Source organism: Prinia subflava, chromosome 1, assembly GCF_021018805.1.
Source record: "Prinia subflava isolate CZ2003 ecotype Zambia chromosome 1, Cam_Psub_1.2, whole genome shotgun sequence".
Taxonomy (NCBI): domain Eukaryota; kingdom Metazoa; phylum Chordata; class Aves; order Passeriformes; family Cisticolidae; genus Prinia; species Prinia subflava.
Window position 1 is genome coordinate 133,403,770 of NC_086247.1, and position 20,403 is coordinate 133,424,172.

Consider the following 20,403-nt stretch of genomic DNA (forward strand, 5'->3'; position numbering starts at 1 on the left):
TGTCTGTTGCCCTGGAAGCTGCTGCTGCATAATAGTGCGGTTCAGTGCAACAACTCATTCCCAAGAAGCTGGAGAGATTGTCTCTACACAGAGGGCTGAATCAAGAATGGATTTTTCCACATTGTCACTGCTGATGAAATGGGGTTTTCAGTTAGAATGCTTAGCACAGATCACCCTGCCCAGGAAACCTACATTCCAATGCTGCCAAGAGATATATGCTCAGCACCACATTTGTCAAACCATTTCCTCTGCTAAGAGTTCATGCGTCAGTCTTGAAAAAGGCTTGCTTCTCTACTACCTCTCCTGATGTACATGGGAAAAGTGCAACTTACTTCCTTTCACAAAACATCTTGTTGAGCCTCTTGACTCCAAGCTGACTGCCTCGTGGGGAAAATCTGCTTTCTAGAGATTTAAAAATGGTGTGACTGTTCTATCACAAATCTGCATCACTGGAATATGGAGATCAAACAGGGAAATGATAATCATTAGATCAACTGTTAAAAGGTGATTGTTAGAAAGGTGTTTAGAGGCAGTTTAAAAATGCATTCAGGACCCAACAATTTCTTTTGTTTTAGCTGGCATGACACTATCAGGCGTTGATGTCTGTAATAGACTCTGCTGTGATAAAATCAAAATCAATCAAACAGAATCAATCTTTCTGTTACAAACAAGCAAAGAACAGATTCCACTTAAAGACGGATCAAGAGCACATGAATAATCCCAGAAATGTACCCAAAGAGCAGCTTTCTGGACTAACTTTAAATGCCAGCAACCAAACCCACCCACTGGTACCAATTGCACATCTCAGTTTTATCTCATCTTAATCAAATCACTAATTATCTTACATAAATCCTAAGCAACATCATAGAATTTTGTTCTTCATAGGAACTTAATTCCTTGTTTTCTTTCAAAAATTTAAGTCTGTCTGCACTTACCTAAGTACATTGTGACCACTAAATCACACAATACATCATCTCTTTGTCAGTATCCTAGACAGAGAAGATCCTCTGAGAATATGCTTACAACATAAAGGTCACTCTGAAAGTTGACTAAAGGCATGAATAAAAAATAAAACATTTAGTTAAGTCCTTTGAGGAGACAAGGTTGCCATTATCCTTCACTGTTTAAGGAAGTTCTTCAACTGCTTTTCAACACTATTGTGACATCAGACGGAGAGTTTAATGGCAGCTCTTGAGTATATATAGAATCAAAGCCAAAATTCAGCTTACTAAAGTTTCAGAAAGTTACACAGCAGTGAGAGATTAAGAATCATTATATACTTGGCAAACTGACCTATTTCCAAACGATGCTGTCACAAGATGATATGTACAGTGGGCGTATTTTAGCCAACAAAAGCTAGCTAAGTGCCAAGAGCTGCTGAATTTCCTGCTAAGAATTAAGAGCCCCTCCACACACATTTCCCAGCACAATATATGGCCCATCTTTTTGTCAGCCCAAGTCTTCCTTGAAAAATTAGGGTTGAAAAAAATTACCAGGCACCATTTTTCATGAAAGGTAAGGAAATTAAAGGAAATGAAAAAAGCTACAAAGTAAGAAGAGCTGATCTGAGGGTCTCACTGGTTAACATGCTTCCGAAGTAAAGTGCAATTCCAGTTTTATACTTGGTGCGTGATTACCATGTAAAACAGGAGTGTGGAAATGTAAAAGTATGCAAGACAAATGACATTTTATCTTTAGACATAATCATCCCTCATGAGTGTCATCCCTACTTATCAATTAATCACTAGAGCATGAATATCCCAAGACAAGGCTAAAAATGGGATGTAATTTTTCACTAAATATGCTTGAAACAGCCTGTACATTTCACAAAGGAAAGAAGGGGTTTGTGATCTATTTTGTAGCTGCTTCCCAAAAGCAGCTCAATGTCCCAGAATCTGAATGGAGATCCCTGACACTGACTGCAGTGATGGCTTGTGCCAGTTATCAGCAGATATCTCAAGGTTATATTTACATGACTGCAAGTGAGTGCATTGCCAGGACTTACTGAGTTATTGCTTTCTGGCTAAGTTAACAGAAACTGAGAAAACAAAGTTCTAGCCATTTCAAACAGAAAATAAAACGTATTAGCATAAACCCCTTAGTGAAAATGTAACTTGGTGAGCCCCTGAAATTTGTCTCAGCTAGTCTAGACAACATGAAACTTGAAAAAAAAGAAAAGCCTGTATTTCCAATCAGCTAGCAAAAACAATGGGCATAGGGAAACAAATGTCTGTCTCTTGAGTTCAGAATTCATCTGCCATACAGATGCATAGCTCTGGTTTAGGAGAGGCTACATCTTCCAGTACCTGAAAGCAAACTTACTGGTCTGATGGTCAGCTGCTGATGTGTGCTCTATCTTCTCAGTGTTGTAAGTGAGGTTAGCTAAGCAGCATGCTATCCAATCATTCATTTAACTGTACTGCTTTGCCTCACAGTAAAAGATGTCTGGATCTATCAAGTGTTGAAAATTTCTTTGTATTTTGGCAGAATAAGCAATAAAACACACAAAAACTCAAGAACTTTTCTTATTTAGATACCCACAGGGAAAAATTGTAAATTCACATATCAACATTGTGATTTGCTCAATAGAAAAAAAGACACACTACCTGTTCAGAGGCTCTGAAAGAAAAAGACAGTTGAAGAAGCTGTATAGCCATTAGCAGGAAAAGATCAAAATTCCACCATGAAAAAAGTTTTGATTTCTTCTGAGTGTACAGCTTCTCTGCTTTTGTGCACAACAATGCTACCAGACCTGTTACCTAGACCATGCCACTGTTTTTGAGTTTTAACTCTTAAAACCAAATGCAAACAGAGAAACGTCTTTAGTATATGGCATCCCAGTAATTCTCCATCACATATTTAGGGGAAACAGGAAATTAAAAAAAAAATCTTTTTCAGTAGGAAAATCCATTAACTTTCTTTTTAGCAGGGGGAACATGAAAAATAAAGACTCAAACAAAGCTACTACTGGTTTTCTAACAAATTTACTGATATTTTAAATTAATGATTTAAATATAAAATGGTCATATGCTGAAAATCTAAAATTGACACCTAATTATTAACATCTCCATGCATTCTGTTTCCATCACTAAACATTGAAAATGATGACACATTAATGTAATAAGCTTCTAAGATCAAAGTGGAAACCATGAAAGAGCCACAAAAAGATTATTTGATTTTGATTTTTCTCATTAATGACCAGAGTCTGATTCTGCTTACACTATTAACTATACAGGTTTCAGTTATTTATTGTGAACAAAATCAAAATTGGCCCATTAGCCAGTAAGACAATGCTACACCTAGCAAAGAGTAAGACAACAAACACAATATGGCTAACTTAGAACAAAGAAAAACAGCTGAGGTAACTGATGAATTACAAAACCTTCTCATCAGTTTTGATTACACAAGGAAAGTTCCCAGAGTAGTTTAGTATACCCAGTTACACATTTTAAATTTTTTTTCAAATTATAGGTACATAATAATAGCTTTCCCTCCCACTTCCTTCTCCACAAACTGAATACAGGTCAAATTCCCAAACCTCACTTCATTCCTTAAAATTTTGCTGTCTTCATGATGCCTAAAGTGCTCCTTGAGAGCAATGCATGAGGGTCCCTAACCTACACTGCTCAGCAAACAGAAATATCAAATTGACAGTATAAAACAAAATTACAAAACATTGTCAAGAAACTGAGAGGCAGGTACACCATGAACAGTGGGGAGGGGTGGTCCAAGGAGACAGGCAGCTGCTTCCCTACAGCAGTCTGTAGTACAGAGTACTACTGCAAGAAGGGTGTTGCAGCCTACTTAAATCTATGAATAAATCTGTCTTGAGAACACAAATTATAGCATAAATATCAGCACCCTTCTGAGACAAGCAATTCTTGCCACCACTCTCCCATCTGCGATTCTTTTCATTTAAAATTCTGTAAATGAAGAACAATAGCCTACAAAAGCCATTGTAGGGTCATTTAGTTTCACATAGAGATTTGCAATTCAGTTACTTAATTGGAATCCCACAACTGTCACTTGTGAATACCCTTCTCTGGTAATTTTGTTCAGACAGCAACCATATAAACATTTGCCAGAAATGCTTCTGAATTATTAAAATACAGTTTTAAAATAAAGGCAAAATGCAAAAACTAACTTTCCAATCCAGGTTGTACTGTTGTCGTACCACCCACTGCTCCTAGGGAGACAGCATCAAGATTGTTGCTAGACACTGAAAAATAACTTCCCATCTAAAGAATAACATGGAGATCTTTACTTAAAAAAACTATTACAATTAAGTGAATGATTAAAGATTATTTCCTAAACCAATGGTCAGCATTTGTACATGGAAGAGATTTTTGTACATAAAATGGAGAAACCCAGCATGCACATTTACACTACTGAAGAAAGCACTAGTACTTGTATTTGAATTACTATGGTCGTAGACTTTTGTAAATTAGTCCAGATAAAACCAGATTTGAAGTCTTGAGTATCTCTCAAAACATAATAACCTGCATCCAAAAACATTAACAAATACTATTTCAATCTATAAAGCCATACCAAATATACTGAAAATTAGTACTTCTCAAAAGGATTGTAATGTTTGTTCTTTTACATCTCTCATGTTACATAACAACTCTTAGAAATAAACAAAAAATGCAGGACAGTATCAAACAGTCTTTGTGCTTTCCTAACTTGTCTACATGAGAGTTACCTTCTCCTTGGCAAAATTCCTTTATATAAATGTACAGGCTTGCATATTTGTCCTGAATGATGTGTGTACCTGGTAACACTTTGCCCAACACACTACAGGGAAAAAAACCAAATAACACAGCTACAATGTATAATGTAATACTTACTATTTATATGTTTCTGAACGAATGTATTCAAAAACATGAGATACTCCCAGCTGGAACTGATCAGCAATAGGGGTAACCCAGGGATTGTTCTCTGCTTTGAAGACTTGTTTTTGACCAGTCAAATCCAAATTACCTGGAAGAGATTGAACAAAACATCACATGAAAAATATTTGAAACATGAAAAATTTGAAAGGAATACCTTGTTGTGAACATAAAAACCTTTTATTCGTTTCAGAGAGTGCAACCATAATAAAAGCAAATATTTCAGTCTTAGCAAAGAGGAGTAGAAGGACACAGTAGTTCCCACCATGATGGATGCAGTTCCCCTCTGTTTCAGCGCTGCTACACACTGCAAAGCAGGGTTGAACTCTGTCCACTTATTTATTAAATTAGTTTTAAGTCTAACTTGATAATGCAGCTGCTCACTATCTCCACTAGGATCTGCAAGCATGAAAGGAGAATGATTCTCTGGTAGAAGTCTGCTCTGCTGAAGCTCGGCATTGCAAAGCATTCCTCGATCCCTGTTCCAGGGGCTTTTTGCATTCCCAGTGCCTAGCATGTTGTCTGCACCAGGATCCCCTGTGATCAGTGGTTAGAGTGACACACACTCACAAAAGCAGACAGACAGTACCATTCTTGTAACATGGCAGTTTTACCTGTTCTGGTGACAGAAGATGTAAGAGATTTATCATGGGCTAGCTTGGGGTTTTTTTGTTCATTTTGTAGAAGTTTGCCACCCAAGACCAAAAACAGCACACGCTCCACTGAAACTCCTCATGACTATGGATACAAAGGGCTGAATTCCAAGACAGTCTAGCCATTGAAATATTTTCTTGTGTTCCATAAATGAAGAAATCTGTGGCACATTTTCAGTTTATTTTTGTGAATTTTACAATGAAGAGACCCTTTACCCTTCCCCCATAAATCAACAATATCTAAACCACAATAAGATAAAACAATCTTTAACTGTGGGGAGCAAGACAAAAAATATTTACAGTGTTTTAAAGACTGACTGAGTCAAGCTGCTGGTGAGATCTGAAATCAGCCTGACACCACAACTTTCCAAAAGGAAAGGGGCTGTGCAAGTGCAGGCACGGGGAGCTGCTGCAAGCCCTGTGCTCACTGCTCACTTTGGCTACACATTCCACACGACAGCTAATCCTTGGCGTATTCTGTAAAAGGGGTTAACACGATTAAAGACGGGCCATTACACGGTGTGAAAAGACGCCAAGCATCTCATACCAGCCTATCACAGAGTCGCTGTTACCTTAACAAGCTCATCTGCCAGCTGTCTGTGGCAGGCTGGTCTGAGCCCGCAGCAGCAGGAGCATCCCCCACAGCCGTCAGTCAGGCGGCAGCCGCCGCCGCCGCACGCTTCAGTGCACCTCGCCTGCTTTATTAAGGGACTCGGCAGCCCTGTTCTAACAAGGATCAGGAAAAAGGATTAACTACTGTGACAAAGAGGACCTAATAAGCTAGAAGGCAGTGTGTCTAAAGCTGTGCTGGCTGGAGGCACGGGCTGGCGCTCTCGCCATCCAGATCTCATGCCGAAGCTGCTGGGGAAGTCGGCCAGAGCGGCGATTAGCCCTAACCCTCTGACCAGGGCCGCTGGGAACATCATGTATCACTCAGGGGCTTGCTTTGCAATTGCAAATTGGATTCCCCATTTTACTACCTACAAAAAATCCTATATGCTGCTCTCTGAAACTACCAACACTGCATGCACTCTGTAGGTGGGGTATCAAGGTAAAACGATCAATCTGTGTACTACAAATAAAACCAGTTAAATTTGGGGAGGCAAGCTTGGTCCCATCACAGGCCAAGTTTAATGCTCCTTTTAGGAATATGTCACATGTGCCCAAAATCTCTGTATTTGGGGCCTCAGCTGAATCCTCTTGTCGCAAGCTGTGTCCAAAATTCACCATCCAGGGAAGGCTGCTGCACGTTTCCATTCCCACAGAACAGTGTGCCTGCTTCCATTTCAAATACCACATGGCCCATTTAAATGTAATTAATTGTAATAATTACTACTCTACTACAGCCAAAGGAATCTTATAGCAAAATCAAGACTGCTCAAGCAGAATAACCTGTAGGCCCCCTTGCCAATGTAAGTTTTGTTTATTTTCCTCTGTCTTCTCTTTTTTCCCAAAACACACTGGAGGCAGGTACAAATATTTCTTTTCACCTTCAGAGGGAAGCAGAGGTCCTAATTAATCTAATTACAGAGGAAACTAGGGCACACAAAAATGCAGTATCCACACCAAAATCCACCCCTCCCTGCCCAGGACGTCCTTCTGGGAGCCCTGCCAGCAGCAGCTGGCCTGGCAGCCCATCCCACTGGCCACCTAGAGCTGGAGTGAGAGCCTAGGGATTTTAAGTGAAGAATTTAATCAAGTGTGGTACTGCGAAAAGGAACAACTTGTCTATCCTCATGGCAAGCACCAGGTTCTCACAGGTGAGTGAAGGAGGGCTGCCCTACAGAAGACAGGAAGGACAGGGCAATCAGTGCTTTAAAAACCTCCCTGTTAGATACCAAAATTTCCATCTGGAAATGAAGGACAGAAATAGGCAGAAAAATAAGCACGATAAGAAGTTACAGGGAGAGTGTCCCACCTCGCCAAAACTAAATAAGAAATGGAGTCTAACCCTCCTGACACAAGGCAAGCCATCTGAGCACAGAGAAGGCACATAATTAAAAGCGAGACAGAAGGGAAGTGTTTCTCTCCTGCATCACCATACAGTGCTTGGGGACAGATCCTGGTGTCCTTTCTGTGCTTACAGCTAAAAAATCCATGAATCAAGGGCATACCTACCTAATTCTACTCTGGCTGCAGGACATCCAGGAGTCCCAAGCTCAAGGACTAAGTCTAAGTAACATCTCAGGAATAGCATGTGCCAAACATACAGGAGCACTGCACAGACCCTTCTGTTCAGTGCACAAGACAAATCCAGCAGTGTGGAAGAGATGACCACACTTGCCTGAAGCATTGGCTGTGGCACCAGGCTCACCGCAGGAGTGCTGAGCGACCAGACACCTCACTAGTCCCCCATCTCCCAAACCCAAAAGTCTCCCTGCCTAGGTGATTTTTTTATGGCAGCACCATGTTAGAAAATGCTGTTATTCCACCCCTGCAGCACTAGAGCCAGGGAAAAAGGCACAGCAGATGTGCCTTCAAGGATATTGTCTAACAGCAGCATCAGCTGAACACTGTCCTCAGTGCTTTTGGAAATTTATATGCTGTTCGATCACATCAAATCCCTCAGATACTTTTCGTAAGCAAAATACAGAATGACCTCCAGTAACACTCCAGCACTGAAGATTCAATCACAAAATATATTAGGATAGGAGACTGCATTGGTCATTGCTGTTTCATTCCTTCCATGCACATCTACCTATTAAAAATATTTATCATTTCTGTGATTTGGCATAATCGTTTCACTAAAATTGTATTTCTTCATTATAGACGTAATGTTCTTGCTATTTTGTCACTCTGAAGGAGATCAGCTCCACCAAAAGGCATCACAGTTGTATGCCTCTGGTAAGCGAGGAGGAACAGGCCATCCTCAAGGCTAGTCAGCACAGTCCCTTTCCTAGGGCACAGAAATGTTATTCAAATTATTTTTTAGTGCTTCTAAAATTATTCTAATAAATCATCAAAAATATACATCCCAGAATCCATGTTTAACATGCTTAAAGAACCTTTTAAGTCCAACGGATACTTTTTTACTCTATCTTGAGTAAATACAGATTTCCAAGTACAAAGACGCAAAGTGGACACTGCTGCTACCAGCAAGTGGACAATGAAAAGAGAACAGAATCTGGAAAAGCAAAGAGCAGAGATCTAACAGCTGACTGCTGTGGATGACCTGCACAGAATGACCAAAAAGCCTTCTAAGAGGAGTCATCCGTGTGGTCTTAGAAATGCCTGATCTTGGCAGTTTTATTTCTGTCTCAGCAGTCATTGTATCTGAAGATGATACTAAACCCTTAAGTTTGATTGTATCCCTGTGATTTAACTCCATTTACCCCACCTCAAAACCAAATAGCTCCTAATGCCCAGCTACTAAGTTGTGCAGACCTGAAAACTGTCCACTGCCCAAATCTCTTGTTAGCTGCCACCTGGGAGCTACAGTAAATAGACCTACACCAAAACTCTTGAAAGCTCAAGTACAAAATAAAAGTGTGCATATTTTAAATTTTAATATGTTCTAACTTAGGTCTTCCATTAACAAAAAATAACATTTATCGCTTCCTAAACTCAGAGTGTCTACAGCCATAGGTGGCAGAAGGGCCACCTCATATGACCATGGGCATATCTCATCCTGAGAGACATTTAAAGGATAAGAAGGCAGCTGCACTTTCCTGTCTCCATGGCTCTATCCTGCACTGCAGCTAAAACATGATCATTAATGTTTCTTGTTATTTTCCTGCAGTGCTGTTGAAATAAAAAGTGGTTTGTGTGAACATTCATGTTTTGCTGAAATGCCTCCAAAGGTCAGAAGAGAGCTCATAATAGAAAATCAAATGCTGCCTCCCACAGATGTGTTTGCAGAGTGTCAGAGCCAGTAATAGTACTACCCATCACTTTGGCCAAGGGTGCCTTCAGACCTCCCAGGCTACTCCTCTCCATTAGATCTAGTCTGCAAGCACCCCTTACATACACAGCTCTTATGATATACAGATATACAACTCTTATGATATACAGATATACTGTAGCTGTATATGTATCCTCTTGTGATGTATGATATACAAAGTGTTTAATATTTACCCAAGGGATGTATACTGTAAGTATAGTAAGGTATAACTAGTGTACATACATTCAAAAGGAAACACAATGAGCACCAGCCTGGCTTGTCTTTTTCACTTGAATGCCCCCCGGCAACACTTTAAATACTTTCAAAAATTAAAAGGTGAAATTAAGTAATTAAACAACCCTGACATTTGAGAACTGAACATTGGCATTCAGCATAAGAAACATGATCCTAGCTGTAAAATGCCAGATCAAGGCTTCTTTGTAATGGTTTAAATTCATCCCCAGTGGAGCTCCATTAAAATCAATGGATACAGTTTTTAACCTGTATCCTGTTGAATTTCACATCTGTGTCCTGTTGATGCTCTGACTCACCTCCCAGCTTACACTCTGCTTCACTGACCTCAAGGAGAGTCCTCAAGCTGTAACACATCCCTTTTAACAATTCCTCTTAAGACTGCAATTCAAACGTTCTTTCCCTTTACAACACAAAGGTCTTATTCTCTGTCATACATAAAACAGGAGGAACAAAATTAGTTTTAGTAATTTATTTAGATATAAATACCTTTGAATCCTGTTTTATTAAATGCTAAGTAAGGGATCAATCCACTGCACTAAATTTAAACTTAGGTTGTACGTAAAAATATGTCTGTCCTGGCTTGTTTTAGATTTGCTTTACACTAGAGGGCTTATAATTTTTATTACTTTTCTGGCATTTGCTTTGTCTCAGTAGAGAGAGAGATTGCTTTAAGTGTGGGGGGTGGAAGAAATATAATGACTATTATGTCATAAAAAGTATACCAAAGCAATTAATTGTGAATGATATCTTAATACTTATGTAAAATACTGAACACATATACACATTTCTATGCCACGAAGTGTTATCAAAAGCCAATGATTTTTAGCCCAATCTTAAGCACATGTAAGGCCAAGCACCAGTGACTCGTATCGCTCCTATAAACAAGTATGTCTGCTTTGAAGACATAGCACTTTTGAGGGATTAGTAACAGAAGACAGTAGATTTAAACAGTATTTATACAGGAGCAGTAAGACAACAAAGAGCAAAGTCTTCTTGCACCTAAGTGCAACATGACTCAATCTCTTTGAAACCAGAAATATTCACGGAAATATTCAGTATGATAAACTAATCTACATTTCCATAGCATATGTCAAAAATACAGATTTGCTTACTGATGAGCTCCTATGCACTAAGAGAGAACAACTAAGTTTAGTAAATCTAAACCTAGACTGCAATGCCTCCACAAGATCAATCCCAGCAACACTTCTGCCCTCTCACCCCTACACTCTCATACTGGAGAAGGTCTAACAGTATCACTTCAAGTCACCAGCACTTCAGAGAACTCTGAAATAGCCTTTGTGGTGGTTCCACATAATATGGGAAAAGGTTCAAGCCTCAGATAACAAGAAATAAGATCAGTACATGCAAATAAATGAGATACTCCAGGGCACCCCTCACACCTCTGTGCTGAACTAAAGTAACTTAGTTCTAAAACACTGCTGCTCCCTCTGCCCATTTACCAAGGATAAAGATCACCTGTGCCTTCTTCTCATGAAGTGAGTGAGGATCAGCAGCCAAGTCTTCTCTCACTCTTTACTTTGATAGGTTAGTCTGATTATACTATGATCCCATAGTAGCTACTCCATTTGCTTCAACTCTTAGTAAGAGGAATGTAGCTGAAATAAGTAAAAGCAGACCAACTAAATCTTGAATTCTTTACCCCTGAAGTAAATGTGAAGCGTTACAGGGCAAACTGGTATCGCCTCAGCTACAGCTATTGCAATTGCATGGGAGGAGAACTTTACCCTCTAGCATGTTTCATAGCAGAGTTTAAAACAAAGTAAATGTGGTGCTGAGATGTTTATACAAAATTCCAGCATCGAAGCAAAGGTCAGCCAGAATCTTTATACCAAAGTATACCGAAAGTCTGACACTTCGGAATGTGTCAGGACTGAAGATGAATCCTGGGAAAGAGAAGACGATGGATGAAACTGAACTAAAACCTTAAACCACACTCCAGGTTACAAATACAGACAGATTACAGCTCTAACCTGCCTGGACAAATTCATACTTCCATATTTAGGTGACAGGAGGAGAGGTTAGCTCTCTGGGAACAAGGGGGGAGCCCTGGAAACTTTTAATATCACAATACACAGCAAAACAGACCTTACCAGGACAGCTAGGAGAAAGAGTAAATAATAATAACATTCACACATGAAAGCCATGAAACAGGAACTTATTCAATGCAGCACACTGGGTACTCCTCACCTAGCAACACTCTGCTAATGCGTTATACGGCCACATGACAAATCAGGCTGTTTCAGCAACTGAACTCCACCACACACAGCTCTCAGATACCAGGACAACCAGCCCAGCCAGTGCCATTGTCTTGGTAGCTAAGAGGAAAGGCAGAAGAGCGAGCATTTTAACAAAAATCCAAAAAATTGCTTCAAAATGTACTTGCAATATGTATTTTTAAAATAATTTCTAGAACTATTTATTTATTACTTACAACTTGATTAAATTAATTTCTCCCACACTCCTCACGTAAGAACAAGACCATTGACTAGAAGACCTACAAGTCCTGCTAAGTTTCACTGACTTCTTTCTTTGAAAGGTGACATGTTGTGCTGGAAATACCATTTCCTTCACTGCTCTGTGTAACAAATGTCCAGTGCTGACTGGGATCCCAGGGGGCAGACCAAGAGTCACCGCTAAGTGTTCCCAGTGAAGAAATCCAAGAAACACACTACGCAGCAGATGGGTTTTGGAACAAAGGAAATTAACGTGATGTCAAAGTAGTTTAACATCAAAGACACTTTAATGGCACAGGAAGTATTACAGGCTTAGAGGATCAGCATCCCAATTTATTTTGGAATATATTGCACATTCTTTCCAACATCAGAAACTCCCCTGAGATTCTCAATTACTTGGGAATTCAACAGAGCATTCTCTCTTTGAAGGGTCCCTTATCAGACCAAAATCTAGTTAATTTTAAAAAATGGCTTCAAAAAAGACCCACTGTATTGCTTTTGCCCCAAACCTTTGCAAGTTCCATTCAAACACAGGTTGCCAAGTACTCAGAAGAGCGAAACCACTTTTAAGTACTATGAAACGCACAAAATGAACCAAATATAACAACAAATGCAACATTTGCTCAGATTGGCTCTAATTACAGTACTCTTACCTACTAAAGCTCTGACACAACAGATGAAGTATCTGCTGACAGAAACATCATTATTATGTTGATGGTACTTATAATCAGAGCACAGTCAACATGAGGAAAAGCCACACACACACTGTAGTCATCTGAGAAGCAAATGTAAAACTTGCATATTTTAAAAACTAATGCAAGATCAAATCTGAATCTTGGAAAGTTTGGCAAGAATTACAGCAGTGTTCATCAAGTACTTTGCGTTCAGCCTGGTTTCTAAACTACATAACAAGTGGTGGGGTGTAGGGTGTAGTGGTTTTAGATTTTTTTTTTTACTTAAAGTGAGAAACGTAATTAGAATATGCACAGATTTTCAGAGAAGATTTTCTATATAAATAATCTCTCTATAACCTATCTTGTTACATACATGTTTTATATTGTTTCTTGACTGAAAACTGCTACATCAGCAGTCCCAGAAAACAAGTTATTTTGTTTATTCACCTTTACCTTAGTTCCAAAATTAGAAATACGTCTTTTTTTGAAATTGTAAGGTCCAGTGCTCAGAACTGTTGTCCAAAGAGTCCCAGTGTACAGGCTTCCAACAAGCACCAAAGAATGACCTGTACTTCAGAGGAGAGCAGCACTGTGGTGTGACACAGGCAGAGTGCAGTGACAGTTTATACTGAAATAAGAAAAGTTTGTCATTTACGTCAACTAATGGAAAGTTTCCAACATCTGGAAAAGAGATATCTTTTGTAAAGTAAGTGATTCTTCTGTTTGCACATGTCTGTTATAATTACCTGAGTAAATGGCTAATTTGATTAATATTTACTTGAACAAACAACTGCAGCTATTACTTTGTGTAATATAATATTAATTCACAAATTCTAGAGTCATTTCAAAAGCCTAAACTTTAAAGGGTCTTCCTGTGATGGAAACATTGAGGCTTTTGGCTCAATTCCTTGAACTTTGTATTTAAAGCAAATCCTTTATGCACAGAAGCTAATTTAGCTGTTCAAAACCAAAAATTTTTGGAAGAATTACTTGGTTATTCTGATATACAAATTAAATTTACAAAATGTTTCATGCTCCTTAAAAAGCAACATGGTTACTTACCTCATCAAGATTTTTTTTTACAAGGCTTGAATTTTCCACTTTTCCAGTATGTACTAACTTTATAATTTTGAGTTATAAAGAGAAAAGTGTTTCTCTTTACCTGAGGAAATTATTTGATAAACTAGAAGAGTATTAAACAGCAACTTATTAGCCATTGATGCCAAATTAAATTTTGAAAAAGGAGGACAGTAATTGGGAATGTATTCTTAGAAAAATCACTGTTCTTCCATATGCATAAATGTGACCGAACTACGTGTGTGCACACGTGTTAGCAGCAGGGCAGTGCACACAGGCAACACTAGAATCTGGGTTTTAAAAATCAAATCATTTGTCTTCACATCAAAAATGCAAACATACAGATAAGCTAGTTACATTCTCTGGATGGATATTTAGCTACATCTTTGTGAGCACTCTGCACACTCTTACACTCCTGATTCTCCTGAGAAAATCTTTTTTGTGGTACATATGGGTCCACCCAGATGAACAAACAATGAACTTAAAAGACCATCGCTGATGTGACTAATTGCATCTATCATGTTATATGGTTCTTGTTTCTAGTCCACTTTCTTTGCAATCCGTTCTCATTGTTAAATGGTCAGAACACACGAAGAGACAGATTTAGCACCTCCTTGGCAATTTATATAACTGACTGCAACTCTGTTGTTGCAGTGAATCATGATTTATTTGTCTCGCAATGCAGCACATAACCTTTTAAATGCTAGGGAAAAAAATGCCAGCGCCTCTTTAAAGTTTATATATGACTGCCCACCACCATTTCTCATGAATGGAGTTTTGAGAGACAAATAACAACAAGCTGCAAATTCCACCTACCTACTCCTGGCCATTTCCTATATTCATCACTCACATGTACTGTATTTACAGAAAAGCACCTCACCCAGGGACCAGTGCACTCTTTCAGTCCTCTCATTTCCTCCTGGGCAGGAATATTTTTCTTAAATTAGCAGAAGGTATTCTTTGCTACACACAACAGAGGATAACAGTGATCTCCCCCAGCACATCGGGTGACATGACAGGCTGACTGTAGGGTGTTGTAAATATTGGTATCTCCACTCCAAAGCTGCAACCCCAAGGCCTGTCTGTGGCCTTTTTCATACCCTATTCTTCATTCCTTCTTCTGCACTTATTTACATTACCTTTAAAAAACAGTTTAATTTAACACATATATCCTTCTCAGCATTCAGTCTCCGTGGCAAATGAACATCCAATGACTCACTATTGTCCACTAGAGCCTGAACTAAGCCAGTCAAAAGCCTTCAGCACCTTTAATTATGAAAGTGATAATGAGAGAGAAAAGACTGTTTACTTTTAATGGAACAGCAGCAGCTCCAATTAATGCAAATAAGACCAGCTCACTGAAAAGCTATTTATCTGACATGCACACCAAAAAGTATTTGGATAGTTCTGAGTACATTATAATTCAATTTTAAAAATTTAGGAGGGAGAACTCGGACAGCAAAGTTCATTCTCCCTCAGATGGTGACTATGGCATTAACAGTCCATGCAGCAGGTTGTAACCCTCTCATGCCACCGCTCACTGGCAGACTTTAAAATTATCTGCAGTGAGGTGCTGCTCTAAACTGCCCTGGTTTACTAAAAGGAAAACAGGGCTGCAGAGATTCACTCTTGCCTGTTCCGTGATCTCAGAGAAGCCTTCCAAACCCTAGACTGGTGTTCCACTCCTTACATGTGTGCCTAGATGTTTAATAAACAAGCAGAACATTGTTTTTCACAGTACTTGTGCCTGCAAGTTGCACAACTTACAAATCTAGACTTCAGTGTAATCTTCTGTGGTAATATACAGAATGTTTTAAAAATTTGAGATGCTTCTAGCATTATCCATGGCATAGATCACTACAGAAATTATGGCAACTGATCATAAATGAGGATCTTGAGTAAGACCATAAAATGAAACACTGATCAATTAATACATGAAAAGAAAAGTAGAATTTACAAATTACCTTTTGAGTAATAAAGAACAGAGGTAACAAGGACTTAGCTGTGTCAGCGAACCTCACCTTTATCTACTGGGGCAAAATTACAAGTCCTTTTTTAACCAGATTGTGATATTGTTCCAAAATGCAAAGAAATGCTTAGAGGAAAAGGATTTTCCTTGGGCAGGTCAGTACAAAATAAATATTGAGAATTTTGTTTCAAACATTTCCATTTGGGATGGATTTTGATAGTAAAACCATTTAATGGTGATCTGTTGCTATAGGTTTAAGGCAGCAGCACGTTTACAATATCTAATTAGCCAGAGAAAATGGTTAGACTCAGTGCACCATTCACTCACTTCTGAAAAAACCCCAAAAGCTGTAATTTAGGAAGCTACAGAAAAGTGCATTTACAGACACTACATGCTTCTGAAATGTTGTTGCTGTTGAGAGAATTGATCTATAAATATGACTTTGACCCTAACCTAAAAAAAGTACACCTGTGTCAAGACAAACATCTGAAACTGAAGAAAAGAGAGCAACTTTCATCCACTAGTGGTGTGAGAAAAAGTCAAAAAACCCCAGAGTGGGCAAACAAATAAGAGTCAAAGCAAATACCTTCCCCAATTCACAGAAGAAAAGCATGTTGCTCTATAAAACAAAAAGCATTCATTGCAGACTGCCACATTAAAGTACACAGGGTCAATGGGTGAAAGCAAGTTCTTGTGAAAGCAAGTGATTTTACTTTATCATACTAACTTCTGTCCCTATCTTTCTGAGCTTTGGGAACTATTATGTGGAAGGTACCAGTAAAAACAAAGAAGCTTTCCCATGTAACAGTCCACAATAACAAGAAACAAGGAATAGACCCTGTTTAACAGATGTTTCAGAAACAGGTAATTGACACAACTACATTATTCCCAATGAAAATATTTTTGAAAATTTCAAGATCAAATGTTAAGAAACCAATTTCTGGCTTGGGGCAAACAGGAACCATGCCCCTCACACAAAATGAAGTACTGCATTGCAAATTCAGCAAAATCAATACTTAAGTTTCAAAGAAGAATTCTTACCTCATAGGTTGAGAGAACCCACCTACAACTGTATTCAAATGTACAGTATCACAAATTCAAATTAACTTAAAGCAATGGAACTGGTTGATGAAAAGAACTGTCAGCTCCCTAAAAAAGATAGGCTATCAAATTGAAAAACAAAAAAATCCTCTCATTTAGCTATTTTTCACTCTACTTGATCAAACTTCCACTTTGTATAGGCACAATCACTAAGAAGCCACTTATACTATTGTCATTTTTGCTTAACATAATTTTGGCTAATCTAAAGAGTGTTCTCAAAACCCAGTGAGAGATAAGAATGGGTTTGCTGACCAGTATTTATGATACATTATATAAGGTGCTATATACAAATTGGCAATCAGGTGTACTAATACGCAAGAAAAACGCAACATGTAATAAAACAATCAAACAAAGCATACATCATCTTCTGGCTCCTCCTGCATATCCAGGAGGAGTGAAAAAGTGAGTTTTTCTCAGGGGAAAGTAAATATTAGCATATATGACGACTTAAGCATAATCATTTCAGAGGAAATACAGTTCATCATCATTATTAGTCAAATAAATAAATGATCATCCATAATCTTACCCAGTTCTGGGGGCAGCACAGTAAGACGATTTCCTTGGATATGCAGTTCCTTAAGCTGGGTGAGCTCACCAATTTCTTTAGGCAGTGATATCAGGTCATTGTCTCTAAGACTCAGCTAAGAGCAAATATAAATTCAGTCAGAATGATTTTAGGTTACCATAAAGCAGCCCAAAAGAGAACTCTACTCCCTCTGTCCCCAGTTTTCTCCTGAATGCTCAATTCTTTCAATTTATTTACAAGTGTCTTCTGGTAAACAAGAAACAGTTCCAGGTGTAGTGGTCTATTCCTGCAAACCTACCCTACTACTCCTCAAATTGACTGGATTCTATTCCTACAAGTGTTGCAAAAGTGAATTGATTTTCCAAGAATTTAGATAAATTACTTACTATCTGCAACTTTGTGAGCTTCCCAATATCTGGCGGCAGGATTTCAAAATCGTTGTCACTTAGATAGAGTGCACGAAGGGTGGCTGCAAATTAAATAGCAATATATAAACAGGGTGGCATATAACCCAACCATTTGAGGTCTAATCAATAAGAAGGAGTCAGGTTTGATTAATGACTCTGACTTGGTGAAAAGCCTTTGACATACCCAGGGCTCACAATAATAACAAGCAGGTCAAACTTAGATTTACTGGCTTATTATATTGTTGGTGAGTTCAGGAAAACATCTATATTCAAAAGGACTAGCACAATTAACAATTTCTGCAACAGTAGACTCTGGCAGATTCTGGCAAATAGCCTGAATGCTCAGATATGAGAATACAGTCATTACTCTTTATTACCCCCAATTCCTATTTATTACATCAATTTGCATCCTAAATAAACATTAAAAAAAAATTCTGAGTTTTTCCAACAAATATACAACTATGTTTAACTCTACAGAAACCACACTGGGGAAGAGACCTGACATGAAATACAGAAGACTCAAACAGTATAATTTGTAATTTCCATGCGAAGTCTCAATGAAATTCATCAAAAAAAGAGGACCCAGCACAACTATGCAGCTTGCTATTATTGAACAAGCAAACAGTTGGAAAAAGGAATTAAAACGGAGACTCACAAAGAACTGTCAGGTGCAGCAGGAGAGAAGGTGGTCAGATCAGCAGAACCTCTCCTTCCCACCAGAGGAGATCCCATTTGTCTTACGTAGTTCACTCCTCCTCTTCTCATTTCACTAAATGTGACCATTTTTAATAATGCTGACTTAAAGATTTCCCTGTGCCAGGTTAGAATCACAACATCCCTCAGAGAGCAGCACTCCTTTCTCTCCCCTTGCCTGTCACTTTGATGCTGAATGAACTGATCCTGAAGCCACTTCAGCACAGTACACGGAAAAGCAGAATCACTGAAATCCAGAAAGTGCCAGAATTCAAGTTGCTCAGGCAACCATAATGCAGCTCTTTTGCACATATGCATTACAATACCTTTCTGTCAACTCTCTGGGTATGTATTTTTAACATATGCAAAGGTCAGCTTAGCTCTACCATTCCTCTGCCAAGCTTTGTAACCTTAGCATATGTTTCAACGCACTGGACACCTCCACACCCACATGCTGTTAAAACTATTTTAGTAATGAACCACCAAGAATACGTTTGTTTTCAGACTCAATTCACAACAATTGTGTTGCAAAATGGTTTACTTTTCCCTGAGGTTTGCAACCCCCTCCATGACGTTTTAACTGATTATGGGACCCAAGGAAGCACTACTCAGAAGAAAACTAATATGCCATTACTAAGCAAGTCTTCTCATGTCCAAAGGTGTCAGACAACAGTATATCTGTGTTAAATGTTGCCATTTTATGTAGAAATATTCAAGATATATTAAAAGAAAAACATAAATATTAGGAAAAAATATGTCGTATTTTGGCCTGCATCAAATAAATTTCAACTGTAGACAGAAAAGTACCATATCCTGAAGATTTGTAAAATTTTTAGAAAAGTTTCTTACTCAGATAGAAGAAGTTTCCTGGTAGGGAATTTTCATTTAAGTTGTTGTAAGTCAAGTCAAGAACTTCTAGAGCTGGTAAAGAGCCAAATCCCCTTGGCAAGGTGTTCAACCTGTTCATGCTGTAGGTAAAGAGAAAAAAAGAATATCAGATCACATTCACTTCACCTAACAGGAATAATACAGGTCACATGGATTTTGTTTGGTTTTTTTTCCTTAAAAAATGTAAGCTATGCCAAGATTTCTTCTTCTATTGAAGAGGGTTTGACACTTCAAGATACTGAGCAAGTTGTTTGCATTGGAGACGTTTTTATAACCTCTCATTCCCATAAATATACTCAAAAACTCATGCACTCCCAAGTGTCTGTTATGTCGATCAGCAGCCACACCCAAAAATAAAGCACAAGGAAGAGAGGTGTCACAATGCCATGCTCAGCTTTAACAGCATTCCATGGAGAAAGCTGGTCCTCGGTACATGAATTCTGGCTAAACTACAAATTACCCTTTTGCACATCATGTTGACCATTTTTCACTCTGCCATATAGTTCTTCACCATGATACCAAACACAAAGGGGAATACCTCAAGTGCACAGTATTTATGTTCATTGATAACTGCTGCTGAAACCTCTTCTTAACAGGAAATCTGTGTCACTACAGAACTATTGATGCACATGGAGCATGAAGCAAATAAAATGTCAGTCCTGTGACTGATGAGGCTTAATCTCAATATAGCTCAATCAGCCAGTCTTAAGAGGGTTTAAGACAGCAGTTCCCACTGGCAACAGTTAGAAAACCATGAGGACATGTAACAGAAAGAAGAGATTTCTCTGATACCCTGGAGCAGACAAGTAGAGAAAATGGTAACTTTCCTCTGACCTCAAAGAGCTTGAACAGGTTGATCCAGATAATCACTAGAGCTACTGCAACAATGAAGGCAGGCCCATGGCTGGCTAGAGATA

The 20,403-nt window shown here is 38.6% G+C and overlaps 1 protein-coding gene across 1 annotated transcript in view; it reads right to left on the reverse strand.

The window, feature by feature from the left end:
• RSU1 (Ras suppressor protein 1) overlaps nucleotides 1–20,403 on the reverse strand; it is a 100,907-nt gene that overhangs the window by 55,985 nt on the left and 24,519 nt on the right. The window contains exons 5-8 of the mRNA XM_063413054.1: nucleotides 19,448–19,566; nucleotides 17,885–17,967; nucleotides 17,499–17,613; nucleotides 4,848–4,980 (exon numbers count right to left, since the gene is read on the reverse strand). Coding sequence (XP_063269124.1) covers nucleotides 4,848–4,980; nucleotides 17,499–17,613; nucleotides 17,885–17,967; nucleotides 19,448–19,566 — 450 coding nt within the window. The remainder of the gene's footprint in view (nucleotides 1–4,847; nucleotides 4,981–17,498; nucleotides 17,614–17,884; nucleotides 17,968–19,447; nucleotides 19,567–20,403) is intronic.